Genomic DNA, 19,669 nt, shown 5'->3' on the forward strand with positions numbered 1-19,669 from the left:
TGCCTAGACGGGCGAATCACCCAGGAAGGAGGCTTCCAAAGGCGGACCCTCATTTCGTGGTTTCTGAGTGAGCGCCTTGTCTCCCCAGCGGGGCCACAGGGCACAGTCAAGCCCTGGGTGCCTTTTTCAATCCCCGCCTGCTCAGGCTCTGCTCCTGGGCTGTGAGCCACTCTGAACAGGGATGTGCTTGACCTAAGCCAGGGTCAAGGGGCTGGGGTCACAGCCTGGATCTGCCCTTCACTGGCCCATTTGGATCTTAGCTCCTCTCTGTGCCATGTGCCTACAAGTTCTTCACAGGTGCCAATAGCCAATAATCATCACTACCATTATCACCCTCACCATAGCATCACCTTCATGATCACCATCATCAACACCATCACCACCATCAACATCACCATCATCATTATCATCACAATTATCATCATTATCACCATCATCATCAACATCACAATTATCATCATCATTATCACCATCATCACCATCATCAACACCATCATCCCATCATCAATACCATCATCACCATCATCACCATCATCATCATAATTATCATAATCATTATCACCATCATCACCATCATTATCACCATCATCATCACTGTCACCACCACCACCATCATCATCCTCACCATCAGCATCACCTTCACTATCACCATCATCAACACCATCATCATAATCACCATCACCATCATCATAACCATCACCAACACCATCACCATCATCATCACTGTCACCATCACCATCATCACCATCATCATCATCACCATCATCACCATCATCATCAACACCATCATCACCATCATCACCATCATCACCATCACCATTATCATCACCATCATCATCACCATCATCATCACCACCATCATCATCATCATCACCACCATCACCATCATCACCACCATCACCATCACCATCGTCATCATCATCACCATCATCACCATCATCCTCACCATCAGCATCACCTTCACTATCACCATCGTCACCACCATCACCACCATAATCATCACCATCATCATCACCACCATCATCACCACCATCATCATCATTATCACCATCAACATCATCATCATCACCATCATCACCATCATCATCATCATCATCATCATCATCATCACCATCATCACCATCATCACCATCATCACCATCATCATCATCATCATCATCACCATCATCATCACCACCACCACCATCATCATCACCATCTGAAAGGTTAAGTGGACAGTGACCCAGAGCTGACCCTTGACTCTTGGTTCCACCCCTCACCAGCAGGTGATCATGGGCAGGTGACAAATGTCCCTAAGGACAGAGTGGCCACTTCCCGGTGGCTGAGGATGAGAGGAACCAGTAGATGGTAAGAGATAAGGAAGCAGGTGTGAAGATGGAGGCCAAAGCGAGGAGGCTGGGGGTCAGTGTCGAACCTGCCTAGAGCAGCAAGGCCCACAGCGGCCCTCCGCCACGGCCCGCCTGGGGTTCGGCTCTGACCTGCCTGCCCACCTCCCGTGGGCACTCACGTCATGACCAGCGTCTCGTCCCCCGGCTCACTCAGCAGCCCGTCCACAAACACGGAGGTGCTGGTGAAATTGTGCGTGCTCCAGGTGAGGCCCTCGTCCACACTGAACCTGCCGAGAGAAGGGGAGTCACCACCTCGGGGCAGGTGGGAACACATCCTGTGTCCAGGACGAGCTGCCTCGCTGGACCCAGCCCTGCCCATGCCCAGGGACGAGAGCTGTCCAGCTGAGGTGGCTGGGAAAACAGGCAAGAGCAGTGGCCAACCCCAGGGCCAGTCCAGTGTCTCGGCCACAAGAGGATCCCTGACCTCACGCTCTCCTGGGAGGTCACAGCAGCCACCCACCACCAGCAGATGGCATCCACATCTGCTTGGTGACACCACAGTCAAGGAGTCCTGGGTGTGTGGTCTGGGTCCCAAGCTGCTTTGTACCCCTTGAACTGCAGTTATCCAGGCCTTGGAAACATCCAGGTCAGCCCCACCCAATGCCCGAGGCCAGCCCAGGGTTTGCCAGGTCATTGATGGGAGCTTACTGTCTCTCAGTGAGGCATATCAGTACAGCCAGCTGCAGTGCACAAAGATCTTTTTCAGACTAAAGTGATACTGGCTTCCTGGCAGCTCTCCCAGCTCTGCCTTCCAAGTCCAGAGTTCATATCTGCCCTCACTTCCCCACAATAAACCTTCACCTGTCTGAAGCTGATGCCAACCCCACTCTCACCTGGGCACACGCTGCTGGCTTCCTTCTCTGACCCCACCTCCTCCACTGAGCTAATTCCTGTCCATGCATAAAAGTCACCTCCTCTGAGAAGCCCTCCCTGCTTCCCGAGGATGAGGTGGGTGGGTGCCTCCTCACAGCCCCAGGCTTCCCTCTGGCCCACCCGACCATGCTGGGTCATCATTCCCCATTTCCTCACCTCTCCAGGCCTGGCCAGAAGCAGTTGTTGGGTGGGGGGGACTGGGGACTATTCTGAGGGGTTCCCAGGTGGGGAGAAAGAGCCCCTACCACCCTGCACCCAGTGCTGGCTCCTGATGGCCTTACTTGAGGATTTTCAAGGGGATGGAGGTGTCCTTGATGGCCACGATCACGCCGCCGTGGTCCAGGTAGAGGATGTGATGCTCCTCCTGAAATACCTGCGGAAGACAGCAGGTGGGGGTCTGAGGGCGGGACCCTGAGGAGGGTCGGAGGTTGTTCAGGGTCTGGGGTCGCTCTCCAGTGGGGCAGAACTGCCGACACACTGCCTGGGGGGCAGCAGCAGAGTCCAGTTCCCTGAGGCGGGGCTGGCCTGAGGGCTCCCGGTGTCCCCAGGCCATCCCCGTGCTCCCCCAACCACCCAGACTCAGTACGTGTGGGATGAATGGATGCAGATGGCGATTTCTAGACCATTGACAAGAGAGAAAAATAAACACTGCAGGTGTTCCTGCCTAAAGGAAAAACGCATGCACCAAAAAGGCCGACACGTGAGGATGAGAAATAGTGGAATTTAGAAAAGCATTTAGGATAATCATCGCCAGTAAAAGCAAACCTCTATTTGACCTTAAGATAGTCCATGTGCCACCTCCTTCAGGAAACCCTCCCAGATGCCAGGTTGGGTGGGGAGCAGCTCTGGGCCCCCTGCCCCAGCACTTACTGCACTAATTTGTCATTGTTTCCTCCAGCCAGGGAGCTCCTCAAAGGCCGGTCCTGCCTCTGAATCCTTTCTGTGGCCCGGCACATGCCTCAGCTCACAGCTGGGGGTGCCTGTGCTCAGGGAGTGTGTGGCGGATGAATGAATGAATGAGTGAATGAGTGAACCTCCACCAAGTCCTCAGGGGACACAAGGTCGAGTGGCCTGGACAGGGCTCTTGCGGGAGGAAATACCTCTGGTGGCCTCGCTTGTCTGCAAACAGCCCTGGGATGGGGTCCCATTTTACAGATGAGCAAGCTGACGCTTGGAGCTGTGGGGGCCGAGCCAAGGCCTCAGAGCCGGTGGGTGGCAGAGCCGGGTATGTCTCTTTAGTCCTGCCAGGACACCGGGCGTCCCCCTCTAGATCTTCCATGAACACAGACACCTAGACGGCCAGCCTGGGTCTTGACTCCACACAGAGAAGGGCACCAGTGTCCTCTGCCACGTTCCCTGCCACCCTGAACCTCATCTACAGGACGTGGCCCCATCACGACCACCTGCAGCGGGCCAGGGCCCCATTCACCTCCCACCCCGTCTGACCGTCTCAGGGCCTGTGGGTTCTGTAGCAGGGGTGCAGGGAAACTCAGGGGGAGACGGGATGGAGCCAGGACCCCACACCCACAGCCCCTCGCCGGGGCCTGCGCGCTCACGGCTGTCAGCCGCTCCGCACAGGGGCCTGGCTAGGCCTTCGTGTCTGTGGCTCTGGGGCCCCTCCTGGGCCGGGGAGGCAGCTGCTGCAGGGCTTGGTGCCGAGCGAGGCCGGAATAAGTGCATCTCCAAGCAGATGGAGACCCAGGGCTGCATCTGCATTTGCCCCGGCAGAAAGAGCCCCGAAAGCTCCCACACCCCGGGGACCCTGTTCTAGAGCAATGAGCGACCAGGAGCGGGGAAATCATTAAAAAAAAACCCCACACACCCACACAACTATTAACTAGCATCTTCCCCCTGATCTTCTATCTCGAGTCTTCCTTTGTTTGAATGTCTGTTTTTCCAGAGCCAGCGGGAGGCACTCGGGGAGGACCCCAAGCAGAGGCCTCACCTCTTAGGAATGGGAACTTCAGCAGAGCTGATGGTGCCTCCAGGCCAAGCCCTCAGCCCTGACATCCCATTACCCCCACACCCCCTAACCCCACCAGAACCTTCCAATGGCCCCCATGGCCCTTAGAATCACATCCACACCCTCTCCTGGTCATTGGGGCTCTGTATGAGAGGCCCCTGCCCACGCTCTCCCACCTCCCGTATACCAGTCACCCTGGCCTCCTTTCCCTGAACACGTCTCAGGCCCTTTGCACATGCCGTGCCCTGCCTGCAAAGCTCTTCCCCAGATATTTCCACCTTCTCATCATCTTGCTGGCTTTCCCGCTGGTCACAGGAATTCTCTAGGAAACCCTTCTGGCTTGACTAAAGAGGAGAGGTCCCTTACGAAGAATGGTGGAAGAGACCTGGATACCTGCGAACTGTGCCCTTAACATGTCTGATGCGGGGGAGGGGAGAACTGGGTGACTGGCACGGGGGCCTCTGCTGTGCGTACAGAGCCTTGTTTAATAGCAACCACGCTCAGAGGTCACCTCCCCATTTTCCAAAGAGAGACCAGAGGCTCAGAGACACACAGCGACTTGCCTGCGGCCACATAGCTAGCAACTGGCAGCGCTAGGGTAGAGACCCCAGGTCTCTGATGGACCGCGGGCCGCATCCACCAGGAGCTGCTGTCGCCACGAGCAGGACATTTTCAGCCGGAGGAGGATCTGTGTCCTGCGAGTGACGAGGTCGCAGGGTGGGGTGAGGGCCCAGAGCACTAGCTTGGGGCCTCCCGGATCCACCCCTGCATCTCCCTCCCCGCAGATTCCATGGCCGCGCCTGCCGGGGTCAGAGGAGTCCCCGGGCCTGGGTGTCCTAAGCTCTGGCAGGTGCTCTGGGTGGCACTCTGGATAAGTGTGCTGCCTGCGGCTACGTTATCTCAGATAGCACCTCCTGGATGAGGGAGGTGACGTCGTGCGGATTTAGGTATCGTGGGGAAGAACTTTGCACAATTCCCCTCCCCGTCTCTCCACCCGTCAGACACACCCAGTGTTTCATGTCCTCTGTCTGGGTCCTGGGATCCAGAGGTAGAAATGAAAGCTTAACACCCCAGAAATTCATAGCCCAGGGAAACACCCGCCCCCCGCCCGCCCCCCGCAAGGAGACAGACCACCTCCACCCAGTGACTCGCCCACTCGGATACCAACAAGCAGCCCATCGAACCCACCCTCTCTGCCCAGCCCAGGTTCTGCCCACAGTACAGGGCTCCCAGCCCGTGTTCTGGGGGTGAATGATGTGCTCCAGTTCAACTCGAGACCTGAGCCGGTGGGCACCCCGGGGGTGGGGGCGGGGGTGTCACAGCGCATTGGGCGGGGCAAGGGCATTACGGGCGGGGAGACAGTGTGCGCAGAGGAGGTTACAGACAGCAGTGTGGCCAAGTGGAGGGGGGCACGAGCTGTTTGCTGGGGCTGGAACTGCGGGCAGATGGAGCGGCCCGTGGGTGGGCTGGCGTGGGTCAGCCGATGGTCTACCCTCCCGTAGATGGTGGGGGACACCGAGGTTTACTTGGGGAGTGAGGGGAACAGATTCCCCTTTTAGAAGCTTCCTGGGGGAGGGACGCTGAGGGGGGCGGGGGAGGTGAAGCAAGGAGACAGTCTTCTCCTCCAGGAAACAGTGAGCTCTCTGTCCCGGGGATTATTCAAGGAGAAGCTAGAATCCCTCCCGGGACCTCCGGGCTGCCGGGCAGGGTGGTGGAAACCACGCTGGGTCCCGCGACGTGGTCCTAGAGGCACATGGCATGCCGCAAGCACATCCGTCTCTGCCTTTGAACTTGCAGAGGCCTCTGCCCACCCGCCCGGTGGGAGCCCTCCTCCCCACTCCACCGGGGGCCTAACCCGCTTCCCTTCCCGGGGAGATCTGAGGGGTGGTACATGAACGGTGAGCCGGAAGTGGGTCCTGGGATTGCTCCCAAGCAGGATTTAGCTCCGGGGCGCGGCCCCGAACGTGGGCACAACCCTCACTTGTGCTCAGACCCCACATGCTTTGCACCCTCCTCCCGCAAGGACAGGCAGGGGGGCGTTTGTCCTGTCCATCCACTGAGGAGATGGGGTGCCTCCCAGCCATCCCAGGGGACCCCCATGGGCAACTCCACTCTCGTTAGCTTGGGACTCAGAAACAAGGGGGCTCCAACACCCACCACTGGACCGCAGGGTCTTTGCACATCCTTTGCTATGGTTTTCTGTGCCTTGACCATCGCCTAGGCAGGGGTCCCCCAATCCTTTCTCTCCCACACCCTGAGTTCTGAGGGGGCTCCTTAAATGTGTTCTATGTTTTGATCATTCCAGGGAAGTCATGTTTTTAAAATGATACATCCTCCCCCTAAAAAATAAATAAAATAAAATAAAATGATACGTCCCTTAGGCCTCACGCACAGTGTTACTTGTAATTCACATTCTAAGAGTTTTCCTGTAGAGACAGCTCATCGCATCCTTGACAAACCGGCCTGAGCTCACCTGGTCGTCTGGCCTTCGTGCCTTTGTCCCACCCTGGCCTCTGCCTGCTGCCCCCCACCAGTAATCGCCCTCCCCCTGACACGCACGCGCACACACGGGCACCCCCCGCTCCCCTGCCAAGCACCCGAGCCCCCCCATTCCCCACCCCTCCCCCATCACTGGGGAAGAAATGGCTGCCTCAGCTCCGTCTTGAACAGACATTCTCGCATTTAATTCTGACAAGTTCCCAAGTTTGGAGCCTAAGCAAGTTGCTTGACAAAAGTGGCCACCGTGAATGCCTTTCTCTTCTGTTTCACCTGGTCTGTAAAGTCTAACAAGCCGGGAGCAGGGGGGCGGTTTCTCTAATCAGTGGACAGGTGGTGACCTTTAAGAAAGTTTAGACATGTTTCGCTAGTTTTAGTGAAATAGGACTATTATAACACAATAGATCTCTTTTGCCCTTTTCAAAATTCCTTGTTCCTTGCATATTATTAAAAAACGCCAGGGCTTTAAACCCAGGGTACAGGTGAGCTTCACACTTTGGGGGTTAACATAGTTGTCCAGTGTGGTACCTGGGCAGGGGGCTCTAAGTGGGATACTCAGGGGTGCAAAAAATTGACCTGAAAACAGAGCTTCTTACATCCACCGAAAGAGGAGATGCACACGAAAATTTAGTGCATTTTCTTAAGCAGTTAAAGTAGAAACTGTCACTGAAGCTGGCAGACCAGATGAGGCCTTTTTTTTTGCTGGAAAGAAATAGCAAGGGTAGAGGGCGACGGGGCCTCTCCCGGGGCGGAGCGCGTGGGTTCGGCTCCTGGGCTGCCTGACTGCACAGGGCGCCGGACCGTCAGCCTTTGCTCCCCACCCGCCCTGCTCTGCGTGATGCCCACTGGCCGGCAGCATCCCGCCCTCCAGTCTGAGAATTTGAGCCGCATGTGGGCGCAGCAGGGAGGGGTCCTCACAGTGCGACCCCCAGTGCTGGGGGCCGTTCCCTGCATAACTGCTTTCTCCTGTTTCTTCTCCCTTTCCTGCTTTTCCTTTTCTCGGGCTACACTGAGCGTCAAATCATCATCTCATGGATGTGTCCCAGGAGGCCCAACCCAGACTCGCCGTGGCCCCCCAAAACCTGCTCCTCCCCACTTTCTCTCCCAAGTCTGTGCCATCCACTCAGCAGCTGCCCCTGCCAGGAACCCGGGGGGTGTCCTCGGGGCCCCCACTTCCTGGCCTTTGGGCTCAGCCAACCTTCTGAGTCCCCGTGTGGCTTCCTGCCGGAAAGCACCCCCAGCCCGTCCCGGGCATCGATCCCCATTGCTTCGATGTTCATGGTAACCTGTCTGACCGTGGGAAGATGCGTCAGGTCTGGAATTCTCCAGCAGTGGCTGCTGAAAGAACAGCAGCGGTGTGGGCAGCCTGGCCTGGGCTCTCTTTTCACAGATGGTGATGTAACATCTGCTAAAGGGAGCCGTGTGCAGCCCCTCAGGCCGGGGAAGATGAAGAAGCGTTCCTCAGAACTCCTCTGGGAGGGAGGGGATGAGAGAACAGACTCTCCCAGGAGCCTCGGCGGAGCGAGCACGGTGGGCTCCGGGCCCCTCCCTGCCACCTTACCTGCCTCCAGGTGTGCCCACAGTCTGAGGTGATGTACATTTCTTCTTTATATTCCACAAGCTGGGAGCCCAGGTTACCTGGTTCGGAAGCAAAGTGGCAGGGTTGCTCTTAGGACTGGCCACTCTCCCCCTTACCAAGGTCTGAGTGCAGCCAGGTCCCCACACAAGGTTGGTGCCTTGTGCTCTGGGTCTACACCTCCAGCACCAAAGGCACCGGCGGATGCCCCTCTCTGCCCTCCTTGTATAGTGACGGGAAGGCTGGTGTCTGATGTGCTCTGGGTCTACACCTCCAGCACCAAAGCCACCGGCGGATGCCCCTCTCTGCCCTCCTTGTATAATGACAGGCCTGCTGTCACCACTACGGGTCCTAGTCTGAGCAACAAAAGATTAACTTTGCCCAGAGAAAGCCAGCCTCAGGCAGCTCCAGCTGAGCCCAGGTGCAGGCAGAGCTTGGGGGCTTCAGGGGGACCCACGGTGACGAGTGTGATTCAGGAAGAAAAAGCATGGAGTGGGGGTCGGGGACAGGCTAGAGAGGATGCTGGCCAGGTGAGCAGTGTGGGGACACGGCAGCCCCTGACGGGAACTGCGGCAAGACAGCTGGGCCTGCGTCTGGAGGCCCCCTGGGGGCCGGGTGCGGGGAAGGCCAGAGGCAGGTCCAGGGCAGGCTGGGGCAGTCCAGGCGGGAGGCAGCGTAAGCACAAAGTAGGGGCTCATTAAATATCTGTTGAGGGGAGGTTTGGGAGGATGGTGAGGTAGGCCCCCAGCCAGCTGGGCAGCCAGGAGGATCCTCCTGGGTCCTGGTTCACTGGAATCCATACCAGCCTGGCAGGTGGGTCACCAGCCTTGAAGGCCACTCTGAGGGGTTGGCACTTAATCCTGGGGCTGCTGCCAGAGGGGGAAGAATCCCCACTTAGCATCCAAGGTGATTCCAGCTGACAGATAGGAAACCGAGCCTAAGTGGACCCCTGCAGATGGCCACCTAGAAGACGCAGCTGCGGGACAGTCTCGGTGGTCTCTGAGCTGGGCTGGATGCCCCTAAACAGCCTTCTGGGAAGGGTCTTGGACAATGGGATTTTCTGATGGGTCAGATTGGGCAGGCTTCCACTGTGACCACACGATGATGGCAGGGACCAGGGGCCTGAGCTTCCGGGATGAAGGGGACCTGTTATGAGAACACTGAAGCCATTCTGGACTCTCTCCTGGAGCCCCTGACCTGGGCAACGTGTGCACCACTTGCACTTTGGAGACTTATTCACGTGGTGCTGTCAGGAGCCTCTCTTCCAGAGCCAGTTTAGACGTCACTGGAAAATCCCAGAGGAGACGGATTATCCTCAGATAGATGAGGCAAAGTGAGTCCAAGGAGAGTGGCAGAGGGATTGCGTACCTGCCCTTTTTCTGAGGTCCAACCAACCACCAAACCTTCCATCCATCCATCCATCCATCCATCCTTCATTAATTTATCATCTGTCCATCTATCCATCCATCCGTCATTAATTTATCATCCATCCTTCATTAATTTATCATCCATCCATCGGTCCATCCGCCATCCCTCCATCCACCCTTCATTAATTTATCGTCCATCCATCGGTCCATCCGCCATCCCTCCATCCACCCTTCATTAATTTACCGTCCATCCGCCATCCCTCCATCCATCCTTCATTAATTTATCGTCCATCCATCGGTCCATCTGCCATCCCTCCATCCACCCTTCATTAATTTATCATCCATCCATCCATCTACCATCCCTCCATCCACCCTTCATTAATTTATCGTCCATCCATCCATCCGTCTACCATCCCTCCATCCATCCTTCATTAATTTATCGTCCATCCATCGGTCCATCCGCCATCCCTCCATCCACACATCTATCTCTTTTTCATCAATTCCACCCACTCACCCACTGCTGCACATTCATCAGCATTTGCTGAGTGGCTGCTCTCTGCCCAGCCTCGTGCTGAGCTGTGAGGGATCCAAGCTGAGTAACCATGTGCCTGCTCCCAGGGAGCTCTCAACCTAGCCGGGGAAGAAGGATGCCCTGCATCTGTGCACAGAGCCAGGATGCCTGCGAGCCCAGGAAACTGTGAAAGCAGAGAAGGGAAAGCTAACGGACCCGTGCAGGAGGGGAATCAAGGAGAGATTCCCGCAGGAAGTGACCTCTGCTCTGTGCCTCAAAAGACAAATGCCACCGGCCAAGGGAAAGGGGCAGGTGTGCCAGGCAGAGGGACCGGCCTTGGCGACAGCACGGAGGTGGGAGGGGAGGTCAGTCAGGGGAGGTGGGGCAGAGGGCCAGGTACTGAGCTGGGTTCCCTTCTACCCGCCTGGCCACCTAAAGGTGCTGAGGAAAGGCTGCTGAATGAAAAGAGGGAGATGAGTGAATGAACGCAACAGCTGGGCGTGGGCAGAGGAAGGAAGGCGAGCCCTTTATCTCCCCATCCTTCCAGATGCCAGCAGGGACGCCAGGACCCGCGCGGCAAATACAGAAGCCGTGCGGCAAAGGATATGGCGTCAGCTCTACTTCCCAGGCAAATTTATAGTCCATGATTTCAGGGGTGCGATGTCTGTCTTTGGAGTGACGCAACCTGTTTTCCTTGTTCCGTCTACCAAGGCTGTCAGGCTGCCGGTCACCTAACAGCCACCGGGGGAAATTAAGGGGAAATTCACAGAACGCATCCACAGGCCACCAGAGTGGGAGGCTCTGCAGGAACACGGGAGCTGGTGCCCTCACTTTACGGAGGGGAAACTGAGGCCTGGGGATGCGACTAAGAAAGGCCTCCCTCTACGTCCCCTCCGGGCTGTTCTGGGGTCTCCTTGGACCTCCTCCCCCAACACCCCGACCCCTCCACCCCGCTTCTGTGCTCTCAGGGCCTGGTATACAGTAAGCGCTCACTTACTGCATTTCCTCTCCTTGCTTCCTCGGTCTTCAGGTTGCGGAGTGGCTCAGGCCTCAGGGCCAGAACAGAGCAAAGCGACAGCACAAGACCCACCCCAGGACCCCTCACCGTGGCCCCCAACGTGGCGGAGCAAGCCCTGCGGCAGCTGGAGCAGGAGTAAGGGGACCGCCCCTCTGGTCCTCCGGGTGCTGCCAAGTCCCCGGCTTCTAGGCCCCGGGTGACCCCGCCTGGCTGATGGGCCTCGGGTCGGCTCTTGACCTCCTCCCGGCCCTCGGCCTCTCATCTGGGATCGATGAGGTTGATTGATGGGATTGACGGGTCCCCGACTGGCTGAGTCACAGAGGAAGGGACTCTGCAGGAGGGCCGGCAGGCTGGGCTCCTCCCGGGAGCCCCGGGGGTCTTCCAGGCACAGAGCGGGCGGGGGTGCTCCGAGCATCCCGTCCAGGCCCCTCAAGGTTTTTTCAGTCACGTGACTGTCAGAGCCGGGGTCCGGGAAGCGTTTGCAGCCTGTGCTCTGTGTGGTCCTGAGGGTTCACGTCCATACGAGGAGCCGGAAGCAGCGTGTGCTGCGCGGTGGCCCAGGACGGGCGCAGGGCAGTGGGGCAGGGAGGGCCTTCCACCTGCATCAGACCTTTCAGTGCCCCCAAGTCCGAGATTATTACCCTCATTTCACAGATGAAGAAACGGAGGCTCAGGGAGATGCAGAGCCCCAGGGCAAGAGCTTGGAAAGGCCCAGGTCAGAATCGGGCCCGGCGCCCTCTGTCTCAGCCATCCGTCTGTGATTTGCTACCTCTGCAGAACGCATCCCCTTGACACGCCCAGTCAGGAAGAACATTCCAGCTGCCACTCTCGGCCGCTGGGTTTATTTCTGGGTTCACTATGGCTGTTTCTAGACCCTGGCAGTTAGAAGCTCGAGTTCCGGTCTTTTTTTTTTTTTTTCGGTATGCGGGCCGCTCATTGCTGTGGCCTCTCCTGTTGCGGAGCACAGGCTCCGGACGCGCAGGCTCAGCGGCCATGGCTCACGGGCCCAGCCGCTCCGCGGCATGTGGGATCTTCCTGGACAGGGGCACGAACCCGTGTCCCCTGCATCGGCAGGCGGACTCCCAACCACTGCGCCACCAGGGAAGCCCCTGGTCTTTGCTTCTTGAACTATCCTTTTCCCTTTCTCATTGGATTCATGGCTCCATTTTCCACCTCCATCTGTGGGTCTGGCCTCTGTCCACTGAACCGGAGGGCAGGTCCCCAGTAGAAGGGCAGTGATGTCCAGACACTGTTCAAATGACAGGGACACCTGTAGAACACACCTGGTGTGGATGCTTTCTACCTGATCCCCAGATCAGCCTTATGATGGAGTTTCATCCTCTGTTTTGCAGGTGAGGAAGCTGAGGCTCAGAGGGTCCAGTAAATGCCCAAGGCCCCGCAGCTGGAGGTGGCAGAACCTGGGGCTCGTAACTCCCACCTGCCTGCCTCAGGGCGGAATGAGGGATGGATGGCGGGGAGATCAGGAGAGAGACTCCCTGGAAACAGGCGGCCATCGCCCATGGCTGCCTCGGGAAGCTGAGCCAGGCACAGGCCGTCACGTGGCCCCACTGCTCCTGCCACGTCGTCCAGCCCGCTGTGGGGACCGCCAGTGGGAAACTGGTCCCCGCTCGGCGGCCGCAGCGGTGACCGAGGGAGCCCAGCTCATTCCACCTTCCCCTCTGTTCCCAGCAGACGCTCAGGGCGGGAGCGGAGGATGTAAAACGTTTACACCTCAGTTGGCCCACATTGCACGGATGGATCCGTCTCAGGAGAGCCAGGGTGGGATGAAAAAGCAGCAGAATGAAATATAAATGTAGCATCCTGCCCCTGGGGGGACAGTGAGAGGGAGGGAGGCTGCCAGGTCACCCCCTCCGCTCCCCGCTCTCCGTGTGACTGGCATACAATGAAGTGAACCTCCTGCAGATCCTCACAGCATCCCTGGGGGGCTGGAATGGTCGTCCAGAGCTTTCAAGGCCGTTGAGCGGTGGAAACATTTGAAATTCCGCCTTTTGTACTTTGGTCAAGAATTTGGGGTTTCAACCCATCACGAACATGCATTTTAAATACACCATTGAGCTCATCTCCCTGTGCTATGCGGCCGCTTCCCACCAGCTATCTATTTTATATTTGGTAGTGTATATATGTCCACGCCAGGTAGGATAGGGAGGGTGGGAGGGAGACGCAAGAGGGAGGGGATATGGGGATATATGTATATGTATAGCTGATTCACTCTGTGATACAGCAGAAACTAACACACCACTGTAAGGCAATTATACTCCAATAAAGATGTTAAAAAAAAAATACACTATCGCCTTCAGGTCCAGGGAACAGAGTCCACAAGACAGGGGGTGCCCGACATGGGCGACCCAGCCCGTCCCTGCATGGGACCAGGAGCCCCATGAGCTGCACTGAAATCGAGGCTGATGTGTGATTTTTCATCGATTGACGCACGTCCGTCATTGAAGCGGGCAGACCCCGCCCCAATCGCAGTCATTGACGAAGACCCCCGGGGCCGCAGATGAACAGAAGGGCGCTCAGAAGATGAAAGGCTTTACTTGCAGTCTTCTCTGTCTGGTTGTGTCGCTCGCTCCCCTACTGGAAAGCCACCTCTCCAGGATAACGGGAGATGCCCCTCGGATAGCCAAGGTCTCCCGCCATCAGAGACCCACAGAGCAGACAGGGGATCTCACCTCCTGACACCTTCATGGGCTCTGATTCGGTCGTTCTGAAAAACACGTTCCCGCCTCTGCCTGGAAGGCCATTCCTGCCATCTCAGCACGGCCACTCATTTATTCATTCACTCATTCACTCATTCATTCATTCACTCTCTCACACACAGCCAGGCCAGGGCCTCAGTGCTGGGATACGTCTGCTGAAGGGGCGGATGCATCATCCAGCTCAGGGTCTGGGGCGCAAATCCTCCGGGTCGCAGATGGTGCTGGAGTAGACAGAGGGAGGGAGCCCCTGATTCAGGAAGCTGTGAGCCCCGGCCCAGGCCTTGGTGGTCCCTCCCGTGCGATGGGCAGAGACACTGTCTCTCCGACTGCCACTCGCCCCATCTGCACCCTGGCTGTCCAGAGCCTCAGCCTGGCCGTTCCACAGCCCGGATGAGTGGCGGGCCTGATGGGCCCGCCCCAGAGCCTTGCCTACTGCAGGTTCAAGGGGCACAGCAGCCCCTCCTGGGGCTGGGGCTGCCCTTCCCTGAGGAGCCTGGGGTGGGTCTCAAGCTTCCTGTTGGCACCTTGCAAGTTGTGGGCAAGTCTTCCCTCTCCTTGGGCTCCATAAAGTAGGGGTACTGACCTCTCAGGGTTGTCATGGTGATTAGAAGAGTTCAGGGCCTGGCCGGGGAGAAAGGGCCACCATAGCGACTGTGGACACGACGCACACGGTCCTGTCCTCCCCGCCTTTGTCTCCATGGCATCAGGGACACTTCCCCGGCCTTAGCTGCTGAGAGCTGGTGAGGCTATCCCCACGCTGATGGGTAAAAGGAAAACCAGACGCCAGCCGCTACCTGGCAATGGACTTGTAAAACATGTGATTTTATTTGGAATGATTCTTCTAACTCACATAAACCTTATTTTAGAGTTTTCTTAGATCAGCATACATTTAGTGATACCTGAAAAAGGTTCTAGTTTAATGGAGTAGACAGACACAATCACAATGTATACTTCTTTTTTTCCCCCTTATGTTAGTTGTATATGTGTCTCTCTCTCCCCCACTAAACTAGAACCTTCTTTAGGGACCAATAAAAGTCAACCATGATGCAAATTGTCCTCCTGTCCATCTATCCATCCACCCACCCATCCATCCTTCTATGTATTCATTAGCCATTTTGTTATCCATTCTTCCATTGGGCCATCTGACTATCCATTCTTTCAACTATCCAATTTTCCTTTCACCCATCCTCCCACCCATCCATCTACCCATCCATCCATCCATCCATCCATCCATCCATCCTTCCATCCATCCATCCTTCCTTCCATCCATCCATCCTTCCTTCCATCCATCCATCCTTCCATCCAACCATCCTTCCATCCATCCATCCATCCATCCTTCCATCTATCCATCCATCCTTCCATCCTTCCATCTATCCATCCATCCTTCCATCCATCCACCCATCCATCCATCCATCCATCCTTCCTTCCATCCATCCATCCATCCATCCATCCTTCCTTCCTTCCATCCATCCATCCATCCTTCCATCCATCCATCCTTCCTTCCTTCCATCCATCCATCCTTCCTTCCATCCATCCATCCATCCTTCCTTCCATCCATCCATCCATCCTTCCATCCATCCATCCTTCCATCCATCCATCCATCCTTCCATCTATCCATCCATCCTTCCATCCTTCCATCCATCCATCCATCCTTCCATCCAACCATCCTTCCATCCATCCATCCATCCTTCCATCCATCCATCCTTCCATCCTTCCATCCTTCCATCCTTCCATCCATCCATCCTTCCATCCATCCATCCTTCCTTCCTTCCATCCATCCATCCATCCTTCCATCCAACCATCCTTCCTTCCATCCATCCATCCATCCTTCCATCCATCATCCATCCACCTTTCATTAGTCAACGCATAACAGGTGCCCACTCTGGGCTATGCAATCACCCCTCAGGGTGATGTGCCAGGTGAGCTGGCTTCCTGGAGGTACTGTGGCACTGCCCCCAGTGGATACACCATGGCCCCAGGCCCGTGACCATCAAGTTCTACCCTTGAAACTGGAGCGTCCTGCAGGCAGTGATGGCTCCTGACAGTAATGGCAACCTCTTACCTGCGCCCATGATGAGGCCGGGGGCGGTGTCCTTGGTGTGCACAGTGCCTGACACGTAGGGGTTGTCGGCCCAGCGCAGATGCAGGTGCAGGTGGCAGTCCGGCTGCGGAGGGGAGAGAGGGAGCCACGGTCAGCACTTGGGAGGGAGAAGTGACCTGAGAAAAGGTAAGGCCGAGGCTGAATCCACCCCTGTGGCTTTTTGGCCGTGAAGGTAGGGTCAGGAGTGCTTCAGAGGGGTCGGGGGAGGGCAGAAGGAGGCTTGGAGGCTGGCGGCCAGGTGGGCTTCTCCAGTGGAGGGTTCTCCCAGCCTGGGTGCTGGAGGGTGGGCTCCCCAACGTGGCTCCTGAGTGCGGAGCTGGGCTGCAGAACGGGACTCTGGGAGGGAGACTGCACGGTCCATGCCCACGTTCATTCATTCATTCATTCATCCGCCCAGAACATTTACTGGGGGCCTCTTAGGTGACCACGGTAGCCTGGGCATCGGGCGACAGCTGCGGGACACCCCGTAAGCCCTGCGCCCTATGGGAGAGTCAGGGGGTAAGGTAGGCACGCTGGAGCCCAGTTTACTCACGAGCATCAGTGCAACCCTGACGCAGCCCCGGCTGGTGCCCTGGCTGGAGGGGCAGAGACACTGGTTGTAATAAGACATCCAACGGCAACTCACGTTGCTGTTCCGCTGCCTCTGGGCCGGCACCAGTACTTTACCAGCAACTTGCCAGGGCAGCGGTGGGGCTGGGACCACAGCTGAGGCTGCCTGGTTCCAAAGTCCATGCTCTGAGCCCCGTGGCCGGTCTGGTACTTGCGGGCAAACTGGGCCAGCAGCCCCCAGAACCGGGAAGCACGAGCTGTTTCCTGCCCGGCGCTGCCACACCCCTCATCTGCCTCCACCCCAGCTGCCTGCAGCCCCACCCCCTGTTGAGATGGCAGAGGCCACAGCCAGCTCCCCTGGCTGGGGCTGGGGGATCCTGGGGGAACGGACGAGCTGAGAATGATGTGTCCTCTGGACTGACCTTCCCGAGTCTCCTCTCCCCTGGCCTCGGTGACTCAAGGCCACAGTCCCTCTGTCACATCCACAACGGACCACAAGGGCACGGGACAAGGCCCAGGGTCTCCGCACAGCTCCCTCCAGGCCACCGGACACGGCACCGGGCAGTGACCTGCCAGCCATTAGCCGGGGCTGCCTGTCGCCCACACCTCCCGGGTCATTGCAGAGCTCCACTGTCATTGCTGTATTCTACTGTCTACCGAAATCCATCCGAGAGATGTTTTTTCTCTACAGTTTATGTTTCTTTCACACTTGCTTCTGGTCCGTGAACTGAGTATGTTTTACACAGATTATCTGAAGTTAAAAATGGAACCGATCAGTACGTTGGATGTGGATCTGGGTCAGACGCCACCAGGGCCCGATCCAGTGGGAGATGGGCTCTATTTGTCTGCACCAGAGTTTTAAAAAAATGTATTTGTTGCATCACATGCTGTACGGTTCCACTGACAGGAAATGTCTAGTGCAGGGAAATCTATAGAGGCAGAAAGTGGATTAGTGGTTGCTCAGGGCAGGGGGTGGGATGGGAGATGGGGGGTGGTGACTAAAGGGTACAGGGTTTCCTTCTGAGGGGATGAAAATGGTCTAAAATGGACTACAGTGCTGGTTGCACAGCTCGTGAAGATACTAGAAACCACTGAATTGCGCACCTAAATGGGTGAATTATATGGGATGTGACTGGTACCTCAGTCAAGCTACCAAAAACAAACAAAATAAGAGGGGGCAAAATGAGCTGAAAGAGGCCCCCTTCTGAAGCAGACTTGGTTGGGCTTGAGACCCTCCCCGGGGCAGCCGGGAGCCCCAGGCTGAAGATGGCAGGGCCCCGTGGCGGGGGGAGCCCGGTCACGGAATCACCGCGGAGGAGAGTCCCCATCCAGGAACACCTAGATTGAACGGGACAAACTTGACCCCCTGTGGAAGGTTAAGCTGTCCCCCCTTCTGGATTTCTCTTGGTCTCTTACAGCTGACAAGCAGGTTGGTGACCTAATACCTGTGGTGACACCCTTCGGCCCCCTCGCCCATCCAACCACCAGGCAGTAACGGGGAGGGCGTGTCCAGGGGGAGGGGTGCCCATGACCTCTCTGAGCAGGGCCAAGTCTCTACCTGCAGAAGGAAGCTCTACGTCAGGAGGAACAGGACCCTCGGCAGGGACGTGGCCCGCCCTCCTGTGTCCCACTGGCATGCTCCCGGGCTGAGAAGGTCCGGCCCAGGCATGGCCCCGCTCTGGTGCCCCAGAGGTCCCGGGGGGCCAGGTGGGGCCTGGAGTGGCCAAGCTTCTGGGCTGGTCTCCCCAGGCCGCAACCGGCCTTTTCCACATTCCCTGATGCGCTGTGCACACAATATCCCTGTCTCTGCGTGCAGTGAACAGAGGAGGTCTGAGGCCGTGGCTCATAGAACCTGGCTGCCCCTCCCGCTCCCCAGCCCACTGCTGCTCTGTCCTGACTGCCGGTCGCCTGTTGGAGCTAGAAGTGGAACACTCCTCAGGGTTCCCTGCGGTCGGCAGTGGCCCACAGACAGAGCTGCAGTCCCCTTTGGCGCCGCGGAGGGCCACACAGATGCCTTCCAGCCGGTCCTGGAGCTGTAGCGGGTGCTCTGCTGGTATCTGACAAGCGGACGCAAGGCCCAGCCCACTGAGCTGAGCTGATAAAGGGCTTGGAAGGCCAGGCAGGGCTGGAGAGGCCGACCCCCAGGGCGCTGGGCACCTGCACACGTGACGGGACGGGAAGCATCGCGTGCCAGGCTGCTCTCGGGGTGTACGGTCAGACACGGCAGGGTCCCCCGAGGACACCCAGGCCAAGGGTGGGAAGACCTCAAGGACAGGCTGGCGCCCGGGGAGTCGGTGCTGAATGCCTCGTCCTGGTGGGGTGGCCCGGGTACCTGCAGCGCTTGGGTGGATGTGACGCGGACCGAGCTGGGAGGCCCACACCGTCCCAAGGCTCCCCCTTCTCGGCCCCTCTACATGCAGGGGCCGGCTGGTGCTCTCAAGGGGCGTGTGGCAAAGACTGCTGGAGGGCTGGAGGGCCACACCGCCAGCCGCCCCTGCCGGACGCCCCACTGCTCGGCTCAGCCCGGAGGCTGAGAAGCGTTACCACGGGCAGTAACACGAATGGGTTTTCCTTCTGAGTCCAGATGTCAACAGATGCAAAACCGTCTTCCAAGGGCCATTTCTCACCCTAAAACAGGTCTGATCCACACTCATCTATTCCCTGTCACTGGGAGGAAAGCTCCCCAGCCAGAGAGCTGGTCAAATGGCCCGGGAAAACCTTCACGACCCAGAGTTAAGAGAAAAATGGAAGACTCAGAAATCACACACGTGTCAGGATCCCAAAGAGGACTTTTGAACGTGACTGTGAGCCGAAGGATGGACCAGAAAAATGCCCGAGGACCATTACTTCTGGGTGACGTGGTTACAGGTGTAACTTACACCCCTTTCTGTACATTTCTGCTTTTTCCAAGTATTTGGCAATAAGCAGGAATCACATTTCTGATGAGAAATAAACCCTCAAGTGTAGCTTGCCCTGTGCAGTTGGAGGCTGCGTGGCTGAGTGGACACAGAGAAGAGACCCAGGAGAAGGGCCACGCTGGCCCAGCCGGCACGCCCCCACCCGCGGCTGCCAGGTCTGCACACACAGCGTGATGGCCTCGGAGCCAAGGC

The 19,669-nt window shown here is 57.4% G+C and overlaps 1 protein-coding gene across 2 annotated transcripts in view; it reads right to left on the reverse strand.

Annotated features, from left to right (window-relative positions):
- Positions 1–19,669, reverse strand: part of SORCS2 (sortilin related VPS10 domain containing receptor 2) — a 484,396-nt gene that overhangs the window by 32,383 nt on the left and 432,344 nt on the right. For both annotated transcript variants that reach the window (XM_060298929.1, XM_060298930.1), the window contains exons 11-14: positions 15,972–16,074; positions 8,282–8,358; positions 2,543–2,634; positions 1,508–1,615 (exon numbers count right to left, since the gene is read on the reverse strand). In XM_060298929.1, coding sequence (XP_060154912.1) covers positions 1,508–1,615; positions 2,543–2,634; positions 8,282–8,358; positions 15,972–16,074 — 380 coding nt within the window. The remainder of the gene's footprint in view (positions 1–1,507; positions 1,616–2,542; positions 2,635–8,281; positions 8,359–15,971; positions 16,075–19,669) is intronic.

Source organism: Globicephala melas, chromosome 5, assembly GCF_963455315.2.
Source record: "Globicephala melas chromosome 5, mGloMel1.2, whole genome shotgun sequence".
Classification (NCBI taxonomy): Eukaryota; Metazoa; Chordata; class Mammalia; order Artiodactyla; family Delphinidae; genus Globicephala; species Globicephala melas.